Raw genomic sequence first — 21,183 nt, 5'->3', positions numbered from 1 at the left:
AGATGGTGACTTCCTGGCTGGGTATATTAGACCAACCCGGGGGTCTTGAGGCTTCCTATAAAGGGTGTATGTGCTGTGTGTACTCAGTTGGTCAGTTGTGTCTGACTCTTTCGTGACCCTGCGGGCTGTAGCCTGCCAGGCTCCTCTGTCTATGGAATTTTTCAGGCAAGAATACTGAGAGTGGGTTGTCATTTCCTCCTCCAGGGGATCGTCCTAACCCAGGGGTTGAATCCACATCTTCTGTGTCTCCTGCCTTGCTGGTGAATTCTTTACCACTGAGCCACCAGGGAAGCCCCTCTAGAAAGGGCAAGTTCGTGAAGATTTTAGGCTCTGTGGGCTATACAGTCTCAGTTGCAATTACTCAACTCTGCTATTATACACAGTCTTAAGACAACAAGGAAATGAATGAGTATGACTGTTTCAAGAAAACTTTACTTACAAAAAGTGGCAACAGGCTAGACTTGGTTTACAGGCAATAATTAGCCGATCCCTGGATTAATCCATGAACTGGTGATGCTCTGCTGGCTCTATTGATTGAGTGGATTAGCCAAAAGTCATGAAATGTGAGTCTGAAGGAAACTGAGACGCCAGGGGTTAGAAAGATAAATACATTCTTTGCTTAAATTGTAATTACCATACTGTAGTGTGGACTTGGAGTCAAATTCTGGCAGTGTCCCTTAAGTGCTTGTCAAATCACTTGTCTGATTTGAGCTTTGATTTGTCTGCTTGTTTGTTTGAAAAAGGGACAGAGTGTGTTATGAGGAGCCAATGAAATAAAGGCTTTTTAATATTTATTTATTTATTTTTGGCGGCACTGGGTCTTTGCTGCTGTAAGCAGGTTTTTCTCTTGTTGCAGCAAGCAGCGGCTACTCTCTAGTTGTGGTGCCTGGGCTTCTCATTGCAGTGACTTTTCTCATTGCAGAGCTCTAGGGCACTTGGGCTTCAGTAGTTGCCACACACGGGCTTAGATGCCCCACGGCATGTGGAATCTTCCCGGATCAGGGATCGAATATGTATTCCCTGCATTAACAGGGGGATTCTTTTTTTTTTTTTTTTAACAGGGGGATTCTTAACCACTGGGTCACCAGAGAAGTCCTTAATGTTATTACTGATATAGTTGGATTTACCTTTGCCACTTTGCTGTTTGTTTTCTATACATTTCATTTATTTTTTTTCCTCCTTTACTGTCTTCTTTTGTATTAAATAGATATTTGTTAGTACACTACTTTAATTCCTTAGTTGATATTTACTTAGTAGTTGCTCTAGGGATTACAGTATGCATACTGATTTTTCACCGTCTGTTTCGGATTAATACTGATTTAGTTTCAATAAAACAGAAATACTTTGCTCTATTATAACTCCATTTCTCTCTCTTTTGTGCTGTGATTGTCACATATATGTAAAATAAAACCAACAATACAGTATTATAATCTGTTCTTCCTCCCCACTCAGGATCCACTGATAGAATAGAATTTCTGGGTTAAAGGGTATATATAATTTTATGGTTCTCAATCTATATTAGCAAACTGAGTGTTTCTCCTTTACATAATAATAACAACAACCTCACCTTTCTGATAGTACTTTGTAGGCTCCAAATTACTTTTGTATCTGTTCTGTCATGTGATACAATAACCTTTCCAATCCAGGACTGTGTCCCCTTTTAGCTGGGGAGTGGGTTGGGAAGGCAGTGAGTGACTCACCAGAGAGGACTCAGTGAGGCTGTGGACTTCGAACGCACATTCAGCTGCCTTGTTCTCTCACCTGTCTCTGCTGCGGCCTTTCCCTCCTCTCTGAGTCTGCAGAGATCCAGGTCCTCTCTCCCACCCCCAGGACTTGCCGGAGCAGCCTTACCTGCAGCCCCCTCTCAGTGTCCTGGTGATCGAGCGCCGGGCCTTTGGCCGCACGGTGTTTGTGGGGTCCCATGTTGTCCCCCACATGCTGAGATTCACTCTCCGGGGTCAAGAGGATGCCCCTGAGGAGCAAGAAGAGGAGGAGGCAGGGGATCTGGTCCCCAAGAAACCTCAAGGTAAAGGGCTCTCCCCTTAGGGGCCACCAGACAGAAGTCTTCATCTAATTCCTGGCTGAGATGGCTCCCAGAGATCTTCCAGTGGGACATGGAGTCTGATTTCTCCTTGCCTGTCCTTCTCCTGGTGTCATTTGTCCCCTCTCAGGACAGAGGTCCCTGGACCCCTTCAGGGCCAACATGGGGACACTCAGACAGTTCCTGAAGGTGATGGAGAAGGGGGATGGAGAAGGGGCTGGCAGGGCTTGGGGTGGTGCTGGGCTAGGGGCGCTGAGTTCTCACTCCCCCAGGCTCCTCTGAAGAAGCTGCCTCTGTGAGGCCTCCTGAATCAAGGCCCAGGGCTGGAGGAGGACATCCCAGAGCCTGAAGAGCTTGATTGGTGGTCCAAGTACTATGCATCACTTCAGGAGCTCCAGGGCCAGGTGGGAGCAGGGGAAGGTGCTGGGGGTGGGAGTGGGGGAGCTGAAGGCAGAGGAGGGTGAATGGTAAGAAGGATCTTATCAAACACGGAGCTCTACAGATTTTCAAAACTCTCTGTTACAGCCATCTTTGCTCATCTTTACCACAGTTTGAGAAGTTGGGGGTTATTAACTCCATTATCTAGAGCTGTGTTGTCCAACAGAAATATCATGTGAGCCACATATGCAATTTTAACTTTTGTAGCAGCCACATTTTTTTAAAAAGTGAGAGGAACCAGTTGATTTTTTTTTTTTTACCAGTTGATTTTTAATGATATGTTTTATTAACCTAGTATACCTACAATAGCATTTCAAGAAGTAACTATCAAAAATCAATTAATAATGAAATAATTTACAGTCTTATTTTATACTAGTCTTTGACATCCAGTGTGTAGTTTATACTTGGAGCATAGCTCAGTTTGGGCCAGCCACGTTTCAAGTGCTCAACAGTTCCACATGTAACTGATGGTTACATATCAGGACTACATGATAAACTAAGGCTTTGAAAACACAAGTAGGCTTACCCAGTTGGAACTTGAACTGAAGTTTCCCACCTCCCTATCCTGGGAAAGGGGTAGATGAAGGAGGGGAAGGGAAGGAAAGGGAAGTGTCTCTGACCTGCCCATTGATTTCAGGCCAACTTTGATGAGGATGAAATGGATGACCCTGGGGATTCAGGTAAGAGATGGGCTTTCTTGCTTTTCCTCTTTCCATCTCCCTCCCTTTCCCAACACCATGCTTCTTTCCTTCTCTCCTTTTAAGATTTATTTATTTATTTTGGGCTGTGCTGGGTCTTTTTGCTGCGTGCAAGGCTTTCTCTAGTTGCAGCCAGTGGGAGCTCCTCTTTCTTGTGGCGCACACGGGCTGCTCATCCTGTGCCCCCTCTTGTTGTGGAGCACGGGCTCTAGGCACATGGGCTTCAGTAGCTGCAGTGTGCGGACTCAGTAGTTGTGATGCATGGGCTTAGCTGCTCCACGGCATGTGGGATCTTCCTGGACCAGGGATCAAATCTGTGTCCCCTGCATTGGCAGGTGATTTTTAACCACTAGATCACCAGTGAAGCCCCACACCAGTTTCTAATGGGGCCTTTCTGCTATTCCCAGACGGGGTTCACCCCATTTCTGTGGATGGGGAAGCCCACGACCAGAGTGAGCCTGAAGTTAAAGGCTCTGTGTCCCAGAAAAAAGCACTCGCCACTCTGAAGGTAACTGGGTGTTGGGAATTATGCTCTGATTCTGAAACATCGGGCTGTCACTGAGGCCCTTGCCTTTCAGATTTACAACACCACCCTGGAGGAAGAGTTTGACCACTTTGAAGACTGGCTGAATGTGTTCCCCTGTACCGTGGGCAGGGGGGTCAGGGTGGAGATGGAGAGGATGAAGGGTCTGGAAAGCTTGTGGGCAAGTTCAAGGTATGTTAGGGGGAGGAGTGGGGGACCAGGGAGCACAGACAGGGATGCAGGAGGAAGTCTCTCTTAGCAGTGTTTTTTCTGCCCCCCACTCCCATCCCACCCAGGGCTCCTTTCCTCATTTACCCAGAATCAGAGGCAGTGTCCTTCTCTGAGCCCCAGATCTCCTGGGGGATCCCACAGAACCAGCCCATCAAGTTCCTGGTTAGAGTATATGTTGTAAAGGTGAGCATCCATTGACCCTGAACACCTCTAAGTCCAACAAAGGTAATGTACACAAAACCTACAGACAGAAGGGATCGGAGTCCAGCTTTTTCATTTTGGAAATCTTAGGCACAACATTAAGAGACTCCCCAAGGTTACACGACTTGCTCATGGCAGAACCTGAATTTACTGCTTAGATCTGCTGACTCCTTATTCATAGTTCTAGTCTCATATTAAAAGAATGAGGAGAGTAATTCCAGGAAGAGCACAACCCATAAAGCTTCGTGATGGCCTCCCACCAAAGCCTTTGTACAGGTCTTCCCATTGCTGCAGGGTATTTTTTTATTTTTTAAAAAATCAATCATGTAATGAATTAACTATTTTTGGCTGCCCTGGGTCTTCATTGATATGCGAGGGCTTTCTCTAGTTGCGGTGAACAGGGGCTACTCTTTGCGGTGCACAGGCTTCTCACTACGGTGGCTTTTCTTGTTGCAGAGCACATGCTTCGGTAGTCATAGCACGTGGGCTTAGGTGCTCCGTAGCATGTGGGATCTTCTCAGACCGGGGATTGAACTTGTGTCCCCTGCACTGGCAAGTGGATTCTTAACCACTGGATCATCAAGGTTTTCATACGGCACTCAGCAGGGCCTTGAAGTTTCTTTAAAGGCATCTCAGAGAATGAAAGGAGTGAGGGGGTTGCTACACATTTACTCCCAGCACAGAGCAGATGCTGTACTTTTATCTAGTTTAAATATAGGGATTCTAAGATGTAATTTAAAGAAACATTCTGTGGCACTCTTCTGCCATAATCTAAGCATCCTAGTGCATACACTAGATAATGTGAATTACTTGGCTCTTTTTCCTTTAATGTTTCATGGGCAGGGACAATACAATATGTTCTGTATCTAATTATGATGGCTTCTTTTCTGTGAACATTTTCTTTTTGTTTTTTGGTGTCTCTAGCCCTGAATACAAGCTGTAAAGAGGAACAGCTTGGTATCACCTATGAATGTTTAACTTTGGGCACGAAGCTTTTTTGCTTTTTTAAAAAAGCATTTTTGTTTTTTTCGGGCTGAGCTGAATCTTCGTTGCAGCATGCAGGCTTCTCTAGTCATGGTGTGAGGGTGACATGTGGGATCTAGTTCCTGACCAGGGATCACATCTGGACCTCCTACACTGGGAGGGCAGAGTCTTAGCTACTGGACCACCAGGGAAGTCCCATTATGCTTTGTTTTGGGACTCAGCATCCTTATCTGTCTACAGGCAGATAAGATATGCTGTCTTCAGAGCAAATGGAAAATCAAATGAGATGATGCCTCAGTAACTTGGTCTAGTTTGTTAGACTACTAGTAGACTAGACATACTAGTTTGGTAATTATCCTTATTTTATTTTCTTCAATTATTTTTATTATTTGGAGACTAATTACTTTACAATAAATATATGGAACGCTTCACGAATTTGCGCGTCGTCCTTGCGCAGGGGCCATGCTAATCTTCTCTGTATCGTTCCAATTTTAGTATATGTGCTGCCGAAGCAAGCACTAATTATCCTTATTTTATAGGTGTTTTTGTACCTGTGGAAAAGTCTAGACTCCCTTGGCCCACTCCCCTCTTCCTTCTGCTCCCACTTCCCATATCTCAGTCCCAACAGTACATTCATCCTAGACAATAGGAAAGAAGGTCCTTTCCCTTCTATTTATTTTTTTATTTTATTTTTTTAAAAACATTTATTTTTATTTATTTGGCTGCATAGAGTCTTAGTTGTGGCATGTGGGATCTAGTTCCCTAACCAGGGATCGAACCCAGCCCCCCTGTATCAGAAGCGCAGAGTCAGCCACTGGACCACAAGGGAATTCCCCCCTTCTATTTATTTATTTACTGTTTTTCAAATTTTGGCTGCACTGGGTATTCATTGCAGTGTTCAGGCATGTGGGATCTTAGTTCCCTGACCAGGGATTGAACCCTACATTGCAAGGTAGATTGTTAACCACTGCACCACCAGGGAAGTCCCTCCCTCCCTTCTATTTATATCATAACACACCTGTTTCCTGAAGTCTCTGGAGACCTTGCAGTCATCTGGACCTTCTGCTTCTAACAGCATTGCAGCCTAGATGGTCTGAAATAATTTCCTGATATACTACATCTAGAAATGCTAGATAAGCAGTCTTTTATACAAATGCTAAACTCATAAGAAGGAGAATTCTCAATGGTCAAATGAGGAAACAGCAGGAATCCAGAACAAGCCCTAAAGTCAGATTCTCTTGAGAATATCTGGACCCCAAGGCTTAGGTTCTAATCCTCAACAGCCTATACAAGGTGGGAGACACAACTAAGACACTTGCATAAAGCAGGACTCAGGAAGGGCTCTACCGTCAGTGAAAGGTGGTCAAGAGGAAGCCCACCCACTGGAAAAGGAGCCTGTAAGGTAAATGGTCTGTCTCAGTCTCTGTTCCAGCTGGGTGAAACAGAAAAAATACCTTTTCTGAGGATTTATTATTAGAGTTTTGCCCTCACATTGATTTGGGACTTGAATTAAAAAAAAAAAAATGTATTTCTTTACTTGGCTGCATCAGGTCTTAGTTTCGGCATGCAGGATCTATGTTGTGTCATGTGGCATCTTCATGTTGTGGTACACAGACTCTAGTTGTGGTACACGGACTCTAGGTGTGGCATATGGACTCTAGTTGTGGTGCACAGACTCTAGTTGTGATGCACGGACTCTAGTTGTGGTACACAGACTCTAGTTGTGGTACACGGACTCTAGGTGTGGCATATGGACTCTAGTTGTGGCACATGGACTCTAGTTGTGGTACACGGACTCTAGTTGTGGTGCACAGACTCTAGTTGTGATGCACGGACTCTAGTTGTGATGCACGGACTCTAGTTGTGGCACATGGTCTCTAGTTGTGGTACACGGACTCTAGTTGTGGTGCACAGACTCTAGTTGTGATGCACGGACTCTAGTTGTGATGCATGGACTCTAGTTGTGGCACATGGTCTCTAGTTGTGGTACACGGACTCTAGTTGTGATGCATGGACTCTAGTTGTGGCACATGGACTCTAGTTGTGACGCATGGACTCTAGTTGTGGCACATGGTCTCTAGTTGTGGTACACGGACTCTAGTTGTGATGCATGGACTCTAGTTGTGGCACATGGTCTCTAGTTGTGGTACACGGACTCTAGTTGTGATGCACGGACTCTAGGTGTGGCACATGGACTCTAGTTGTGACGCATGGACTCTAGTTGTGGTACACGGACTCTAGTTGTGGTGCACAGGCTCAGTAGCTGCAGCACACGGGCTTAGGTGCTCTGCAGCATATGCGATCTTAGGTCCCTGATCAGGGATCCAATCCATGTCTCTTACATTGCAAGGTGAATTTTTAACCACAGGACCACCAGGGAAATCCCTAAGACTTGAGATTTTATTATCTGCATAATCCAGAAAATTCAAAGCTGAGAAATTGGCTTAAAGTGGTCCCAAATCAGGCTTCACAGACTCCAGAGATTTAGATAACCAAATTTGGGTTCACAATCCTAAATGACAATCTATGTAAGAAAACAGTCATCTATAAAAATAAATGGAAAAAAAGAAAAGAAAACAATCATCAGGAAAAATTGTGAGAAAGAAATAACACAAAGGAGAATTAGATCTCTAAAGGCTTTGGATGTTAGAATTTTCAAATATTAAAATACAAACAGTTGTTTAAAATTATTTCACAGGCAGAGAACAAAAGGCTATAGAAATTGACTGGGCAGGACTTCCCTGGTGGATTAGTGGCTAAGACTCTGCCCTTCCAGTGCAGGGGACCCGGGTTTGATCTCTGATCAGGGATCTAGATCCCATAGGCTGCAATTAAGACCCAGTGCAGCCAAATAAATAAATAATAAATAATATTTTAAAAAATTTGCTGGGCAGTTTTGAAAATAAGGGCTTCCCTGGTGGCTCAGCTTGTAAAGAATCCACCTGCAATGCGGGAGACCTGGGTTCAATCCCTGGGTTGGGAAGATGCCGTGGAGAAGGGAATGGTTACCCACTCCAGTATTCTGGCCTGGAGAATTCCCTGGACCACAGTCCGTGGAGGCCCAGAGAGTCATACATGACTGAGAGACTTTCACTTTCACTTTTCACTTTCCCTTTGAAAATAATAAAATTTCTAAAGCTGGAGTGCCATTAAAAATCAAATGTAATTTTTAATTTTATTTTAAAATTTTATTATTTATTTTGGCTGTGCCGGGTCTTCTTTGTAACATACAGTACTTTGTGGCAATGTGAGCTTAGTTGCAGTATGTGGGATCTGAGTTCTCCAACCAGGGATTGATCCTGTCCCCCCTGCATTTGGAGCACAGAATCTTATGCACTGGACCACTAGGGACATCCCCAAATCAAATCTTATTAAATGCACATACATCATAGCAGAACGGGTGAATAAACTGTGGTAAGGCTACACACCAGTGTACTATGCAGCTGTAAAAAGAATGAAGACGGTCTCTGAACCAAGATGGAGTGATTTCCAAGACACAGTATAAAGTGAAAAAAGCAGAATACAAAAGAGTATCTACAGTGCCACTCTCCATATAAGAAAGAAAAAGATCCAAGGAATTTACATAGTTGTTCCTCTGTGAACCAGAAATACCAGAAGAGTAAACTAGAAACTAAAGGAGCTGATTTACCTAAAGAGTGTGGATGGTTAAGGAGTGGAAAGAAAGGGAGAATGCAATTCAAGCAGTGTTAGTGTGTACTCTAAGCCAGGCACAAGGCTAAGGGTTGCTACCCTGGAATTAAAAAGCTAATTCTAAAATTTCAATGGAAGAACAAAGTTCGAAGAGTAGTCAAGGCAATTTTGAAGAACAATGTAGGAAGACAAGAATTCTTATAAGCTATGGTAATTAAGGCAGTGTGGTTTTGGCATGGGAACAGATGATTAGGCCAATGGGACAGGGTAGAAGTTTAAAAAAAACAAAAACAGACACAGATGGGAATTCCCTGCTGGTCCAGTGGTTAAGACTCCATGCTTCCACTACTGAGAGTCCAGATTTGATCTCTGGTTGGGGAACTAAGATCCTGCAAGCTGCTCATCTTGACCAAAGGGAAAAAAAAAAAAAGACCTAGAAATTTACATCAGAGTTGGCACTGCAGATCATTTTGGGGGAAAATGAGACTGTTCTGTAAGTGGTCCCATGAAGATGGATTATTTGTGTGGAAAAAATAAAATAAAATGAAATTCTTAACTTATAGCATCCACAAAAAAATCCAGCCAAATCTGATACTTGATTGTGAAAAGCAAAACTATAGGGAAATATTAAGATTTCTTTATGATCTTGGGTGGGGGGAAGTTTTCCTAAATTAGGAAAAAAAAATAATACATGTGACTTCATTCAGACTAAACTTCTAGGCATCCATAGACATGTTCGATTAAATGACAGCCAAAACACAGGCTGGGTCAAATATTTACCCTATGCATAATCAATAAAGGGCTAGTGTCTGCAATATGCTTAAGTAACTCCTGCAAATCTGTAAGAAGACCAAAAAGAAAAATTGAGAAAAAAGTATGAAAAGGAAATTAACTGAAGAAGAAATTCCAATGTCAATAAACATATTAATAAGTCTTACAGCTTAGGACTCCCTTGGCGGTCCAGTGGTTAAAACTCTGTGCTTCCAATGCGGGGGTTGCGGGGGGGAGGTGGTGAGGGTTCGATGGATCGTTGGTCAGGAACTAAGATCCCACAGGCTGTGCAGTGCAACCAAAGAAACAAAACAACAACGAAACCTGCACCTTAACTGTAATCTGACAGGCAAATGATTGAAACCTTGAGACATTTCCCTCCCTTTAATTGGCAAGATTAGACAGGGGCTGGGCAGCTGTAGAACTCTACCGCAGTGCTGGTAGAAGGAGGCATTAGTTCTTTTTGCTGCTGCAGCCAGTTACCGCAGACTTACCGTCTATCTATCATCTTACTATTCAGAAGAGCAGAAATCCAAAACAGGTTGCACTGGGTTGAAATCAAGGTGTTGGCCCAACTGCCTTCCTTCTACAGGTTCTGGCAATCATTTGCTTGTCTTTTTTACCTTCTGCAGGCGGCCTGTGTATCTTGGCTCATGACCTCTTCCTCCATCTTCAAAACCAGCAGTGTAGCACCTTCAAAGCTCTCTCCCTGAGTCTCTCATCTCCCTCTTTCACTTATAAAAACCATTGTGATTATATTGGACTCACCTGGATAATCTAGGCTACTTCCTTCATCTTGTGATCTTTAATCCCATCTGCAAAGTCTCTTTTACTATGTAAAGTAAGATATTCACAGGTTCAGGGATACTTGGAGATCTTGTGGGGCGCTTTATTCTGCCTGCCACAGAATGTAAATTGTTATAACAACTTTGGAGAACAGTTTGTAGTAAGATGTACAATATGTTGTCAAATAGAAGATTCTCATAGCCAATACCCAGTAATTATGCTTCTAGATAAAATCTTAGAAAAATTTTCACATAATGTGTCTAAGAAAACATATATGCTCATTCTAGTAGTATTTGTGATAATAAAAAATATAGAAATAACCTAAAGTGTTCCTAAATAGGAGAGAGAGAGCATGTGTATCGGTCACATAACAAGTACTACAGTTAAACTGAACGAACTAAGTAACATATATCAATAAGGATACATCTCCCAACAGAAATTTGGATGAAGTAGGCAAGTTTGATGATTCCCAGTTTGTGGAAGGTGGCACCAGTGGGGCGTTTCCCCTTCCTTTTCCTGAAAATCACCTCCAGACAAGAACAATTAACAAAAAATCTGAGTTTCAATTGCTGAAATCAGAGCCTTAAAACTGCAAAACCACCAGGGCAGCTGTAGAGCCTCCAAGAGCCATGCAGGTGGAGGAAGGGAGAGAGGACATCACTCATCAGAGCTCAAGGTCAGCAGAGCCTGCGTCTCGGGGGAGAGCACACCCTGAGGGTTAGAGCTAGCGTCACTCACCAGCAGCTAAAAATGCTGCATCAAATTTTAAAGACATCTTAAGATTTTAAAAAAAATTCGTTGAATCATCATTGATTTACAATGTTGTGTTAATTTCTGATGTAAAGCAAAGTGATTATACATATATATATATGATATACATATATATATGTTATACACACACATATATATACATATGTATATATATGTATATAAGTGAAAGTGAAGTCGCTCAGTCGTGTCCAACTCTTTGCGACCCTGTGGACTGTAGCCTACCAGGCTCCTCCGTCCATGGGATTCTCCAGGCAAGAATACTGGAGTGGGTTACTATTTCCTTCTCCAGGGGATCTTCCTGACCCAGGGATCGAACCTGGGTCTCCCGCATTGGAGGCAGACGCTTTAACCTCTGAGCCACTAGGGAAGCCCTATATGTCTATATATGTATATACATATATACATGTATATATGTGTATATACGTATATACATATATATGTGTGTATATACATATAGGTATATACATATGTATACACATATATGTTATACACGTATATGTATACATACATATATACACATATGTATATACATGTGTGTATATATGTATGTATGTTATACATATATAACACAGGGAAGAGCACACCCTGAGGATTAAAGCTAACATCACTCACCAAAAGCTAAAAATGCTGGATCAAATTTTAAAGACATCTTAAAATTAAAAAAAAATAAAATTCGTTGAATCATAGTTGATTTGCAATGTTGTGTTAATTTCTGATGTAAAGCAAAGTGATTATACATATATATATGTTATACATATATATACATATTCATATATACATACATGTATATATACATCTATATACATATACATATATACACATATGTTATACACACATATATGTTATGCACACATATATGTTACACATATGTTATACATATATACACATGTATATATTGCATATATGTATGTATATATGTGTATATATATGTTACACACACATATATATATATTCCTTTTCATGTGTCCATTATGATTTATCACAGGATATTGAATATAGTTCCTTGTGCTATACAGTAAGACCTTGTTGTTTATCCATCCTACATATAATAATTTGCATCTGCTAATTCCCAACTCCCAACCCATCCTTTCCCCGCCTCCTCCCTCTTGGCAACCACAAGTCTGTTCTCTATGTCTGTGAGTCTGTTTCTGTCTCATAATTAAGTTCATTTGTGTAATCTTTTAGATTCCACATATAAGTGATATCATATGGTATTTGTCTTTCTCTTTCTGACTTGCTTCACTTAATATGGCAATCTTTAGCTCTATCCATGTTGTGGCAAATAGCATTATTTCATTATTTTTTTATGTTGAGTTGTATTCCAGTGTGTGTGTATATATATATCATATATATATATATCATATCTTCTTTATCCATTCATCTGTCAATGGAAATTTAGGTTGTTTCCATGTCTTGGTTATTGTGAATAGTGCTGCTATGAACACACAAGTGCATGTATCTTTATTGTTGCTATGTTTTCTCTATTTCTTTTTGGCCATGTCAAGAGGCATGCAGGATCTTAGTTCCTTGACCAAGGATCAGACCTTTGCTCCCTGTAGTGGAAGCAAAGAGTCCTAACCACTGGACTGCAGAGAATTCCCTGTATCTTTTTGAAGTGCAGTTTTTTTCTGGGTATATGCCCAGGAGTGGGATTGCTGGATCATATGGCAACTCTATTTTTAGTTTTTTGAGAAACTTCCATACTTCGAAAACATCTTTTAAATGCAATGTTGAGCTTCCAAGAAAGTAAGAGATTTTAGAGTAGAAAAAAACCCCAAGTAAAAGCAGGAACGCTTTAAAATGCACCCACGGTTTTGTTATTATCCATGTATGGTGAAGCCGACAGATCAGATGGCTGCCATTGAAAAGACTGTTGTTTGTTTCGGTTTTCTAGAGGTGGGGCAGGCTGTGCCTTGCAGGGTTACAGAGGAAAACATAATGGCCAGTCCGAAGGCAGAAGGAACAAGGGAAGCATGAGGGCCAGAGCCTTTGTTGTGTGTGTGTGTGTGTGTGTGTGTGTGTGTGTGTGTGTGATGGAAAGGCAGGGCAAGGCAGCATAAGCAGGCTTATGACTGGCTAGTTTGAATAATTCCTACGGGCTTTAGGGTACAGTAGTTGTCTAACTGTCTCTAGCTGTCTGAACCTGGCCATGGGGATGATAAAAGCAGAGAAATATTACTTTCTAGAATATAAAGGCCAGATAGAGAAGGTGGTTGGATATTGTATGGGGTCTGGATTAGTTGGTTTGTATATGAAAAGTACTCTGGCAAATGTGTTGCTTGCTAACTCTAGGAATTAGTAGCCCTGGCAGGGGCAGTCTCTCCAGGGTCAGTACAGCCCCAGATACCACAGCATCAAAAATACAGAAAATCGGACTGGTGGTCCAGGGGTTAAAAATCTGTCTGCCAGTGTAGGGGCCACAGGGTTCGATCCCTGATCAGGAAAGATTCCACATGCCTTGGGGCAACTGAGCCCTCACACCACAACTACCGAAGCCTGAGCTCTGGAGCCGGGGAGCCACAACAAGAGAAGCCACCACAATGAGAAGCCCACACACCACAATGAAGAGTAGTCCTGCATAGTCAAAAACAAATAACAGAAAAGAATACAGAAAATATGGGAGTACAGCTAATACAGGAACTAAGAGAAAAGGAGTAGTAAAGCTGGCTCTCACCCCACACTCACTGCTGACCAGAGAGACCTCCTCTTCCTCATGGCAGGCAGTGAGGACAGAAGATGAAATCCTGGGGCCACCTGGAGCCCGCACACCTACACCTTCAGCATAAGGATGAACAAAGATAGGAACTTGCAAGGCAGAAGGAGACACCAAGGAAGCTTGCCTGTCTTAACCCTGGCATTGGTTAGAGGGGAAAAGTCTCCCTAAGCATCCATGACCACAGTCTGCATTCTCACCTCTGATGTAATCCTCACAACCTCAATTAGAAGATTTCATTCATTCGTTCATTTACTTGTTTATTGTTTTTGGTTGCTATGGGCCTTTGTTGTTGCGAGAGGGCTTTCTCTAGTTGAGGTGCACAGGTTCCTCATTGTGGTGGCTTCTCTTGTTGTGGAGCATGGGATCTAGGCGCGAGGGCTTCAGTAGTTGCAGCACTCGGGCTCAGTAGTTGCGGCATGTGGGCTCCAGGGCGAGATGACTTGGAGGATTAAATTTAAAGTGGCTGCAGGTTGGTAGTTTGCCTAGGGAACTGGCAGGAGTGAAAACAAACCCTCTTTGGCAGAGAACACCCACAACAAGCCCTCAGCATGAGTCATACCAAATATGAGTCGTGATTAAAAAGTACCAAAAGAAAAAGAAAAAGACCATCAGGAGTAAGAATTAGCAAAAATAACAACAGATTCAGATCCCAAGGCCGTTGATATTGGAATGACTAGATAGAGAATATGAAATGTTTAAAGAAATAGAATGAAATTAAAATGAGCAAGGAACGAGAGACCATCACAAATAAACAGCAAGTTTGAAGGACCAGTTAGAATGTTTAGAAATTAGAAATGTAATATTGAAAATTAAAAACTCAATGATGGAGCAAAAGCTTTGAAGTCATTTCGCAAAAGCAAATATATATATATATATATACAAGGCTAATAAGCATACTCAAAAGTGAAAAAAGAAAGCTCAACATGCTTCATCAGCAGGGAAACACAAATTAAACCCCAATGAGCTTCAATTTTACATGCATGAGAATGAGGAAAATAAAAAAAGATTGACAATACCAAACGCTGGGAAAGATGAGGAGCAACTGGAACTCTGCTGTGTACAAATTCTACTTCAGTAATTTATGTATAAGTTATGTATTTACTAAATTACATAGTTTTCAAAAACAGAAAAAGTAAGTTTACTACATACAGTTTAAACCATGAAAGATCATGCTATATATTGCTTAGGGATGCATGTATATGTAACAGAAGTATTTTTTCTTTTTTTGTGTGTGTGTGAGAAACCCCAATTAAAAAACCCCAAATAAAGAGTTCTCCCTACTTTAGAGATGGAAAGGGAATTAAATCCGGTCACATACTCAAGAGACATTTGTTGGTAGTGTTTTATTTATGAAGCTGGGCACACACATGCTCATTGTAATTTTTTTTTATTTAGTTAAAATATTCTTAATTTAACAAATAAACAACTTCCCTGGTGATCCAGTGGTTAAGAACCCACCTTGCGATGCAGGGGACACCAGTTTGACCCCTGGTCCTGGAAGAGCCCACATGCCGTGGAGCAGCTAAGCCCGGCTGCCACAGCTCCTGAGCCTATGTGCTGCAACTCCTGAAGCCTGCATACCCTAGAGCCGGGCTCCACCACAAGAGCAGCTGCTGCAGTGAGAAGCAGTGAGAAGCCTGAGCCCCAAAAGGAAGAGTAGCTTCCCCTCACAGCACAGAGAAATCGGTGTGCCCAGCAACCAAGACCCAGTGCAGCCAAAAATACAAAAATAAAATAAATTAAAAACAAAACAAAACAAAAAAAGGGATAAAAAGTAAAATAAAGTAACAGTAAAATGAAAGTAAAATGTGCTCATTGTGAAAGAGTGAAACTCAAATGATATGGAAAGTTACAAATTGAATATTAAGTCCCTTAGACAATGAGAAAATTTATTTTGGGGGGCTCCAAAATCACTGCAGATGGTGACTGCAGCCATGAAATTAAAAGATGCTTGCTCCTTGGAAGAAAATCTATGATCATCCTAGACAGCATATTAAAAAGCAGAGACATTAGTTTGCAAACAAAAGTCCATCTAGTCAAAGCTATGGTTTTTCCAGTAGTCATGTATGGATGTGAGAGTTGGACTATAAAGAAAGCTGAGCACCGAAGAATTGATGCTTTTGAACCATGATGTTAGAGAAGACTCTTGAGTCCCTCGGCCTGCAAGGAGATCAAACCAGTCAATCCTAAAGGAAATCAATCCTGAATATTCATTGGAGGGACTGATGCTGAAGCTGAAACTTCAGTGTTTTGGCCACCTGATGCGAAGGACTGGTTCACTAGAAAAGACCCTGATGCTGGGAAAGATTGAAGGCGGGAGGAAAGGAGACAACAGAGGATGAGATGGTTGGATGGTATCACTGACCCAATGGACATGAGTTTGAGCACGCTTCGGGAGTTGGTGATGGACAGGGAGGCCTGGCATGCTGCAGTCCATGGGGTCGCAGAGTCACACACAACTGAGCGACTGAACTGACTATACATGTTTCCACATATTTTGTTTCATTATATATATAGTTGTATTTATTTATTTATGGCTGCACTGGGTCTTTGTTGCTGCACACGGGCTTTCTCTAGTTGTGGCAAGCAGGGGCTCCTCTCTAGTTGTGGTGCGTTGGCTTCTCATTGCAGCAGCTTCTCATGTTGAGGCTTGAGGGCTCCAGAGTGCAAGCTCAGTTGTGGGGCACGGGCTCAGCTGCCCCTCGACACATGGAGTCATGGACCAGGGATTGAATCCATGTGACCTCCATTGGCAGGTGGATTCTTAACTACTGGACCACCAGGGAAGCCTTCATTATATTCCTGTTATACCTATTTGTATGACAATAATTACTGTATTTCAATAATTAAAAGAAAGTATGTCACCTCATCCAACCTCTCAGCTAACGTCTTGCAGTGGAAGAATTTTCCGTGGTAACTTCCTGTTTTTACTAAATCGGAGAGTAGGCCCAGCAAGGGCAACCTTGGGTTTGACGTTTCTCTCATTTCCACCCCATACTGTCTCCCTAGGCTACCAACCTGGCTCCTGAAGACCCCAATGGCAAAGCAGACCCCTATGTGGTGGTGAGCGTTGGCCGGGAGCGGCTGGACCCCAAGGAACGATACATCCCCAAGCAGCTGAATCTCATCTAGGGAGAGTGAGGCTGGGCCCTGGGCTTGGGGATGGGGAGTAACTTTGCCATCTGGCCCTGTGACTCTCACTCAGGCAGCTAGTGGTGATGGTGGGGGAATGGACAGGGGTGCTGAGTCCACCCCTTCCCCCGCAGGAACACCCCCAGGGTGTGGGGGTGTTCTTAGCTGTGCTCTCTCCTGGCCAGGGTCCTGGAACTCAGCATTTCTCTCCCTGCTGAGCCTGAGCTGACCGTAGCTGTGTTTGACCATGACCTCGTGGGTTCTGATGACCTCATCGGAGAGACCCACATTGATCTGGAAAACCAATTCTATAGCCACCACAGGGCGGACTGTGGGCTGGCGTCCCAGTATGATGTGTGAGTCCCACAGGGCCCTTGGGAGTCATTCTAAGTCTGACCAAAGACTTTCAAGGTCACATCCCACCTGAAGGTCCAGATCTTTTAATTTCATAGCAGGGACTCCCCTGCAACCAAAACATTATAGCTTATTGGTTAAGAAATGGGCTTGGAAGTTGGGATCTGTAACTAATAAGTCACTTGACTTCCTTGAACTTCAGTTTCTTCATCCGCAAAATGGGGGTAATAATATCAGTATCTCTTTCATAGGAGAATCTGGCATGCATACTTGATTTTCACCATTACTGTAAGCGAGGACTAACCTGTTCTCCAGTAGAGTTATGAACCTGGATCCTAAGTCCTCAAGGGCCCATCCCTGCCCCTGTGCCCAACTATGTTTATGTGCTGGATCCAACCAAGGCATCTTCCGTTTCCACCCGCAGGGATGGGTACAATGCCTGGCATGATGCATTCCGGCCTTTGCAGATCCTGGCAGGGCTATGCCAGTGCTGTGGCCTCCCCCCACCTGAATATTGAGTCGAGACTGTCAAGGCAGGCAGCAAACTCTTTCTGACACCGCCAGAGACCCTGCCCCCAGGTACCAGCCTCTTTCTGTTGGACAATCCAGAGGGGGCAAGATGGTAGAGCAAGGTATGGGGGAGGCCACTGATGATCAGCCTAATGTGTCCCCAAAGATCCTGCCTCCCTCTGCAAGCAGAGGAGGTGAGTTTGGCTGAGAAATGACAATAATGGAGAGAAAATGGTCTTTGTTGGTGAGTGTGAGATCTCCGGGGAGCCCTAGTGAACCCCTCAGAACCATAGCTAATTGAGGACACGGGGTCCCATGCAATATACAATATGGTGCAGAATTTAGCTTGTGCTTCATACATGGCCAGTGATCTGTTTTCTAAACAAGGTTTGCACAAAGGCCACAGCCCCTCCAATCCCACTGTCCCCCAACTGCTGGCTTTTCACTGGCAAAAGTTGTTACAGCAGCATCCGCCACTTTCTATGCATTGTGGACATGCCCTCCCAGGAAATCGGTTTGTCCAGTATAGCAGTTGCCTCAGCCCAGAGTGTCTATTGAGGGCGGGAGATTGGGAGGAAGGGAGCAGAGTTGGGAACTATGTGGAACCCAAGCTCACGAACCTCTCATTGCAGGTATCAGGGGCTCCAAGGCGGCAAGAGATGTCTCTGAGGAGGCCCAGGCATTGCTGGTGCTGCAGCGCTGGCAGGAGATGCCAGGGCTTGGGATCCAGCTGGTACCTGAGCACGTAGAAACACGGCCCCTTTACCATCCCCGCAGCCCAGGGCTGCTGCAGGTGAAGGAGGGCTCAGGGCGCATCCCCAGAGCTCCAGGACTCCCACCTGGCCCTGGACCTGGGCACAGCCACTTCTGACTCTGGCTTTTGATCCTGGTCCCTCCCCTCCCCACTCCAGTCTTGGACTTCCTTTGTGGACCCCCTCCCCTCACCCCAGACTCTGGTTCTGAAGGAGTCCCAGCCCTGGGCTACCAAGGCTCAGACCTGGCACTCCCAATCTGACCTCTACCCCAGATTTCTAGGATCTGGACCTGGGAACACTGGATCTCACTTTTGATCTCAGCCTTCCACTTCCAGGGCCTCATCTTTGAACACCCAGCCTAATCTCAACCCTGGAATCCCCAGTTCAGACCCCGCCTTCATCCTCATCCCCCAGGATCTGCCCTCCTGACCCCAGCTCTCCTTTCCACCTGGGGCAAGGCACAACCTCTGGCCCCAGGGCTGTTAGGGGAGGTGGGACCCCCCGGGAAGACCCTTCAGCCTGGTCCTGTGCCCCCAGAGGTCTCTTCACATGTGGATTGACATCTTCCCCAGAGACGTGCCTGCCCCACCCCCAGTTGACATAAAGCCTCGACAGCCAATCAGGTAAGAGGAGTCCTGGCCCCTCCTCCCATGGGGCGGGCACATCTTGGCCAACCTGGACAAGCGACCCTGGTGAAGCCGGCAGAGCTGACCCAGGCTTCAGGTAGGCGAGACATTATTCTTTTTTTTCATAAGCCCCTGTGAGTTGGGTGTCACTTGCAACTGAAGAGTCCAAGTACCAGTTAACTACCTTCTGACCTAAGCTGATCTGAGCGGGGAGTGTGTGCACTTCAGATGTCGTCAGCAATCTGTCACTTTCTACCTCTGGGCTCTGCTTTCCTAGGTGCCACTCTCATAGAAGCTTTTGCAGTCTGGGGTCAAAGTGACTTTTAACAGCGCAAGCTTACATCTTAGCAACCAGACTACTTGAGCAGAAAAATAAACACCTCTTTCCCAGTTAGAGCAAAAGTCTTGGGCTAACTATCATTGGACCCGCTTGGATCAAATGCTGATTCCAGAACCAATCACTATGATCAGGGGGCTGTGATACATTGATTGGTCAGTCCTGGGTGATGTCCCCGAGGTGACAGACCCACCAGTATGACACAGTTGACAGTAGTGGGGGTAGGGTCACCAACAGAAAATCAAGGTGCAGTCAACAAATGAGGGGAAATTAACGCTGGACAAAACAACAGATATCCGGAAACCATTTGACAGCCCAGGACAGGGCTACCTGGGATAGGATCAAGAATGTCACAGACCCTCCTTCTGTCTCTTAGGGGCTTTGTGCTCTCATCCCCACTTAGTGTTTCTTTGCAGACTGGCTCTCTCCGCTTGCACAGCACTTTAGCTTGTGGTGGCTCCAGATCTATGTCTGATGCTTTGGGACTCACGTTTTCAGAGTCTTGATTCCAGATTTACAGGAGGGAAAATCTCATTGACCCAGCGTGGGTCAGCAGACCATTCCTGGTGCCATCCGCAGTGGCTGGGGTGGTCAGTGATACCTGGGCTGCCCCTTCAAGGGACTACGGACATCTGATCACCTGGCTAGGCATACTCCAGTTGCTGAGTGTCAGTGGCCCTGACCCAGGTACTTCCTGCAGCTCCTCCCAAGACCCCTCTCAAGAGTCTGAAAACCCTCCCCCCAATACATCCCTCAGCTATGAGCTCCGAGTCATCATCTGGAACACGGAGGATATAGTTCTGGATGACATGAACCCGCTCACTGGAGAGATGTCGAGTGACATCTATGTGAAAAGGTAGGCCTGCAAGCCGAGATGGGCACATGGCTATGTACCGAGGTGAGACTGCAAACAGGGGCTTGGGTCCTGGGCTGAGCCAGAGCCCTGCCTGTCCCATGGGCCCTTGATGACACTGGGAGCTGGGTGGAGGGACCAGCCTGAGGGTGAGTGGACGGGCAGATCAGGTGTGAGGAGCTGATTCTGGACTCAGCCCAGTGTGGATGCCCACCCTCTTGGCCTCTACCTTTCCCCTGGTCCCAGCTGGGTGAAAGGGCTGGAGCAGGACAAACAGGAGACAGACGTTCACTTCAACTCTCTGACCGGGGAGGGGAACTTCAACTGGCGCTTCGTGTTCCGCTTTGACTACCTGCCCACGGAGCGCGACGTGAGCATCTGGCGCCGCCCTAGACCCTTTGCCCTGGAAGAAGCCAAATTCCGGCAGCCGGCTATGCTAGTCCTGCAGGTCTGGGACTATGACCGCATCTCTGCAAACGACTTCCTTGGTACTGCTGAGCTGTCCTCCCATCTCCACCCTAGCCCCGATTTCTGCCCTCATTGCCCTGCCCTTGGCCCCTGGTTTCCCTACTCTAACCCAACCCTGAATCCTGGATTTCAGATCCAAGTCACTAACTTTTGCTTTCTGGCCTAATTTATTGAATTTATTCAGCCCTGAGCATCATAACCTCTGTCCCCACCCAGTCTCCAACTCAGTCCTCTAATTTGACCTGAGCTCAGGTTACTCTGGCCCCACAGCTGTTGGTCCCTGCTGTGCCTTGTCCCAGAGGACAACCCGCTGACATTTGGGCTGCCATGTGTGGTC

General features: G+C 44.7%; 1 protein-coding gene and 1 non-coding gene across 2 annotated transcripts in view; one reads left to right on the top strand and one right to left on the bottom strand.

Annotated features, from left to right (window-relative positions):
* The window catches only part of LOC122681111 (fer-1-like protein 4), a 41,971-nt gene that overhangs the window by 19,541 nt on the left and 1,247 nt on the right, over positions 1–21,183 (top strand). Inside the window, 15 exon segments of the mRNA XM_043882827.1 lie at positions 1,831–2,026; positions 2,172–2,230; positions 2,314–2,445; positions 3,117–3,159; positions 3,585–3,685; positions 3,756–3,816; positions 3,819–3,909; positions 3,997–4,114; positions 16,821–16,948; positions 17,129–17,299; positions 17,722–17,876; positions 18,440–18,600; positions 19,100–19,185; positions 20,283–20,381; positions 20,625–20,866. Coding sequence (XP_043738762.1) covers positions 1,831–2,026; positions 2,172–2,230; positions 2,314–2,445; positions 3,117–3,159; positions 3,585–3,685; positions 3,756–3,816; positions 3,819–3,909; positions 3,997–4,114; positions 16,821–16,948; positions 17,129–17,299; positions 17,722–17,876; positions 18,440–18,600; positions 19,100–19,185; positions 20,283–20,381; positions 20,625–20,866 — 1,843 coding nt within the window.
* LOC122682259 lies at positions 5,529–5,635 on the bottom strand. The gene has a single exon (XR_006337280.1). It is a non-coding gene; the product is annotated as a U6 spliceosomal RNA (small nuclear RNA).

The sequence above is a fragment of the Cervus elaphus genome, chromosome 23, assembly GCF_910594005.1.
Source record: "Cervus elaphus chromosome 23, mCerEla1.1, whole genome shotgun sequence".
Taxonomy (NCBI): Eukaryota; Metazoa; Chordata; class Mammalia; order Artiodactyla; family Cervidae; genus Cervus; species Cervus elaphus.
The sequence above is the reverse complement of the archived record's forward strand: the minus strand, read 5'-3'. Positions and strand labels throughout refer to the sequence as shown.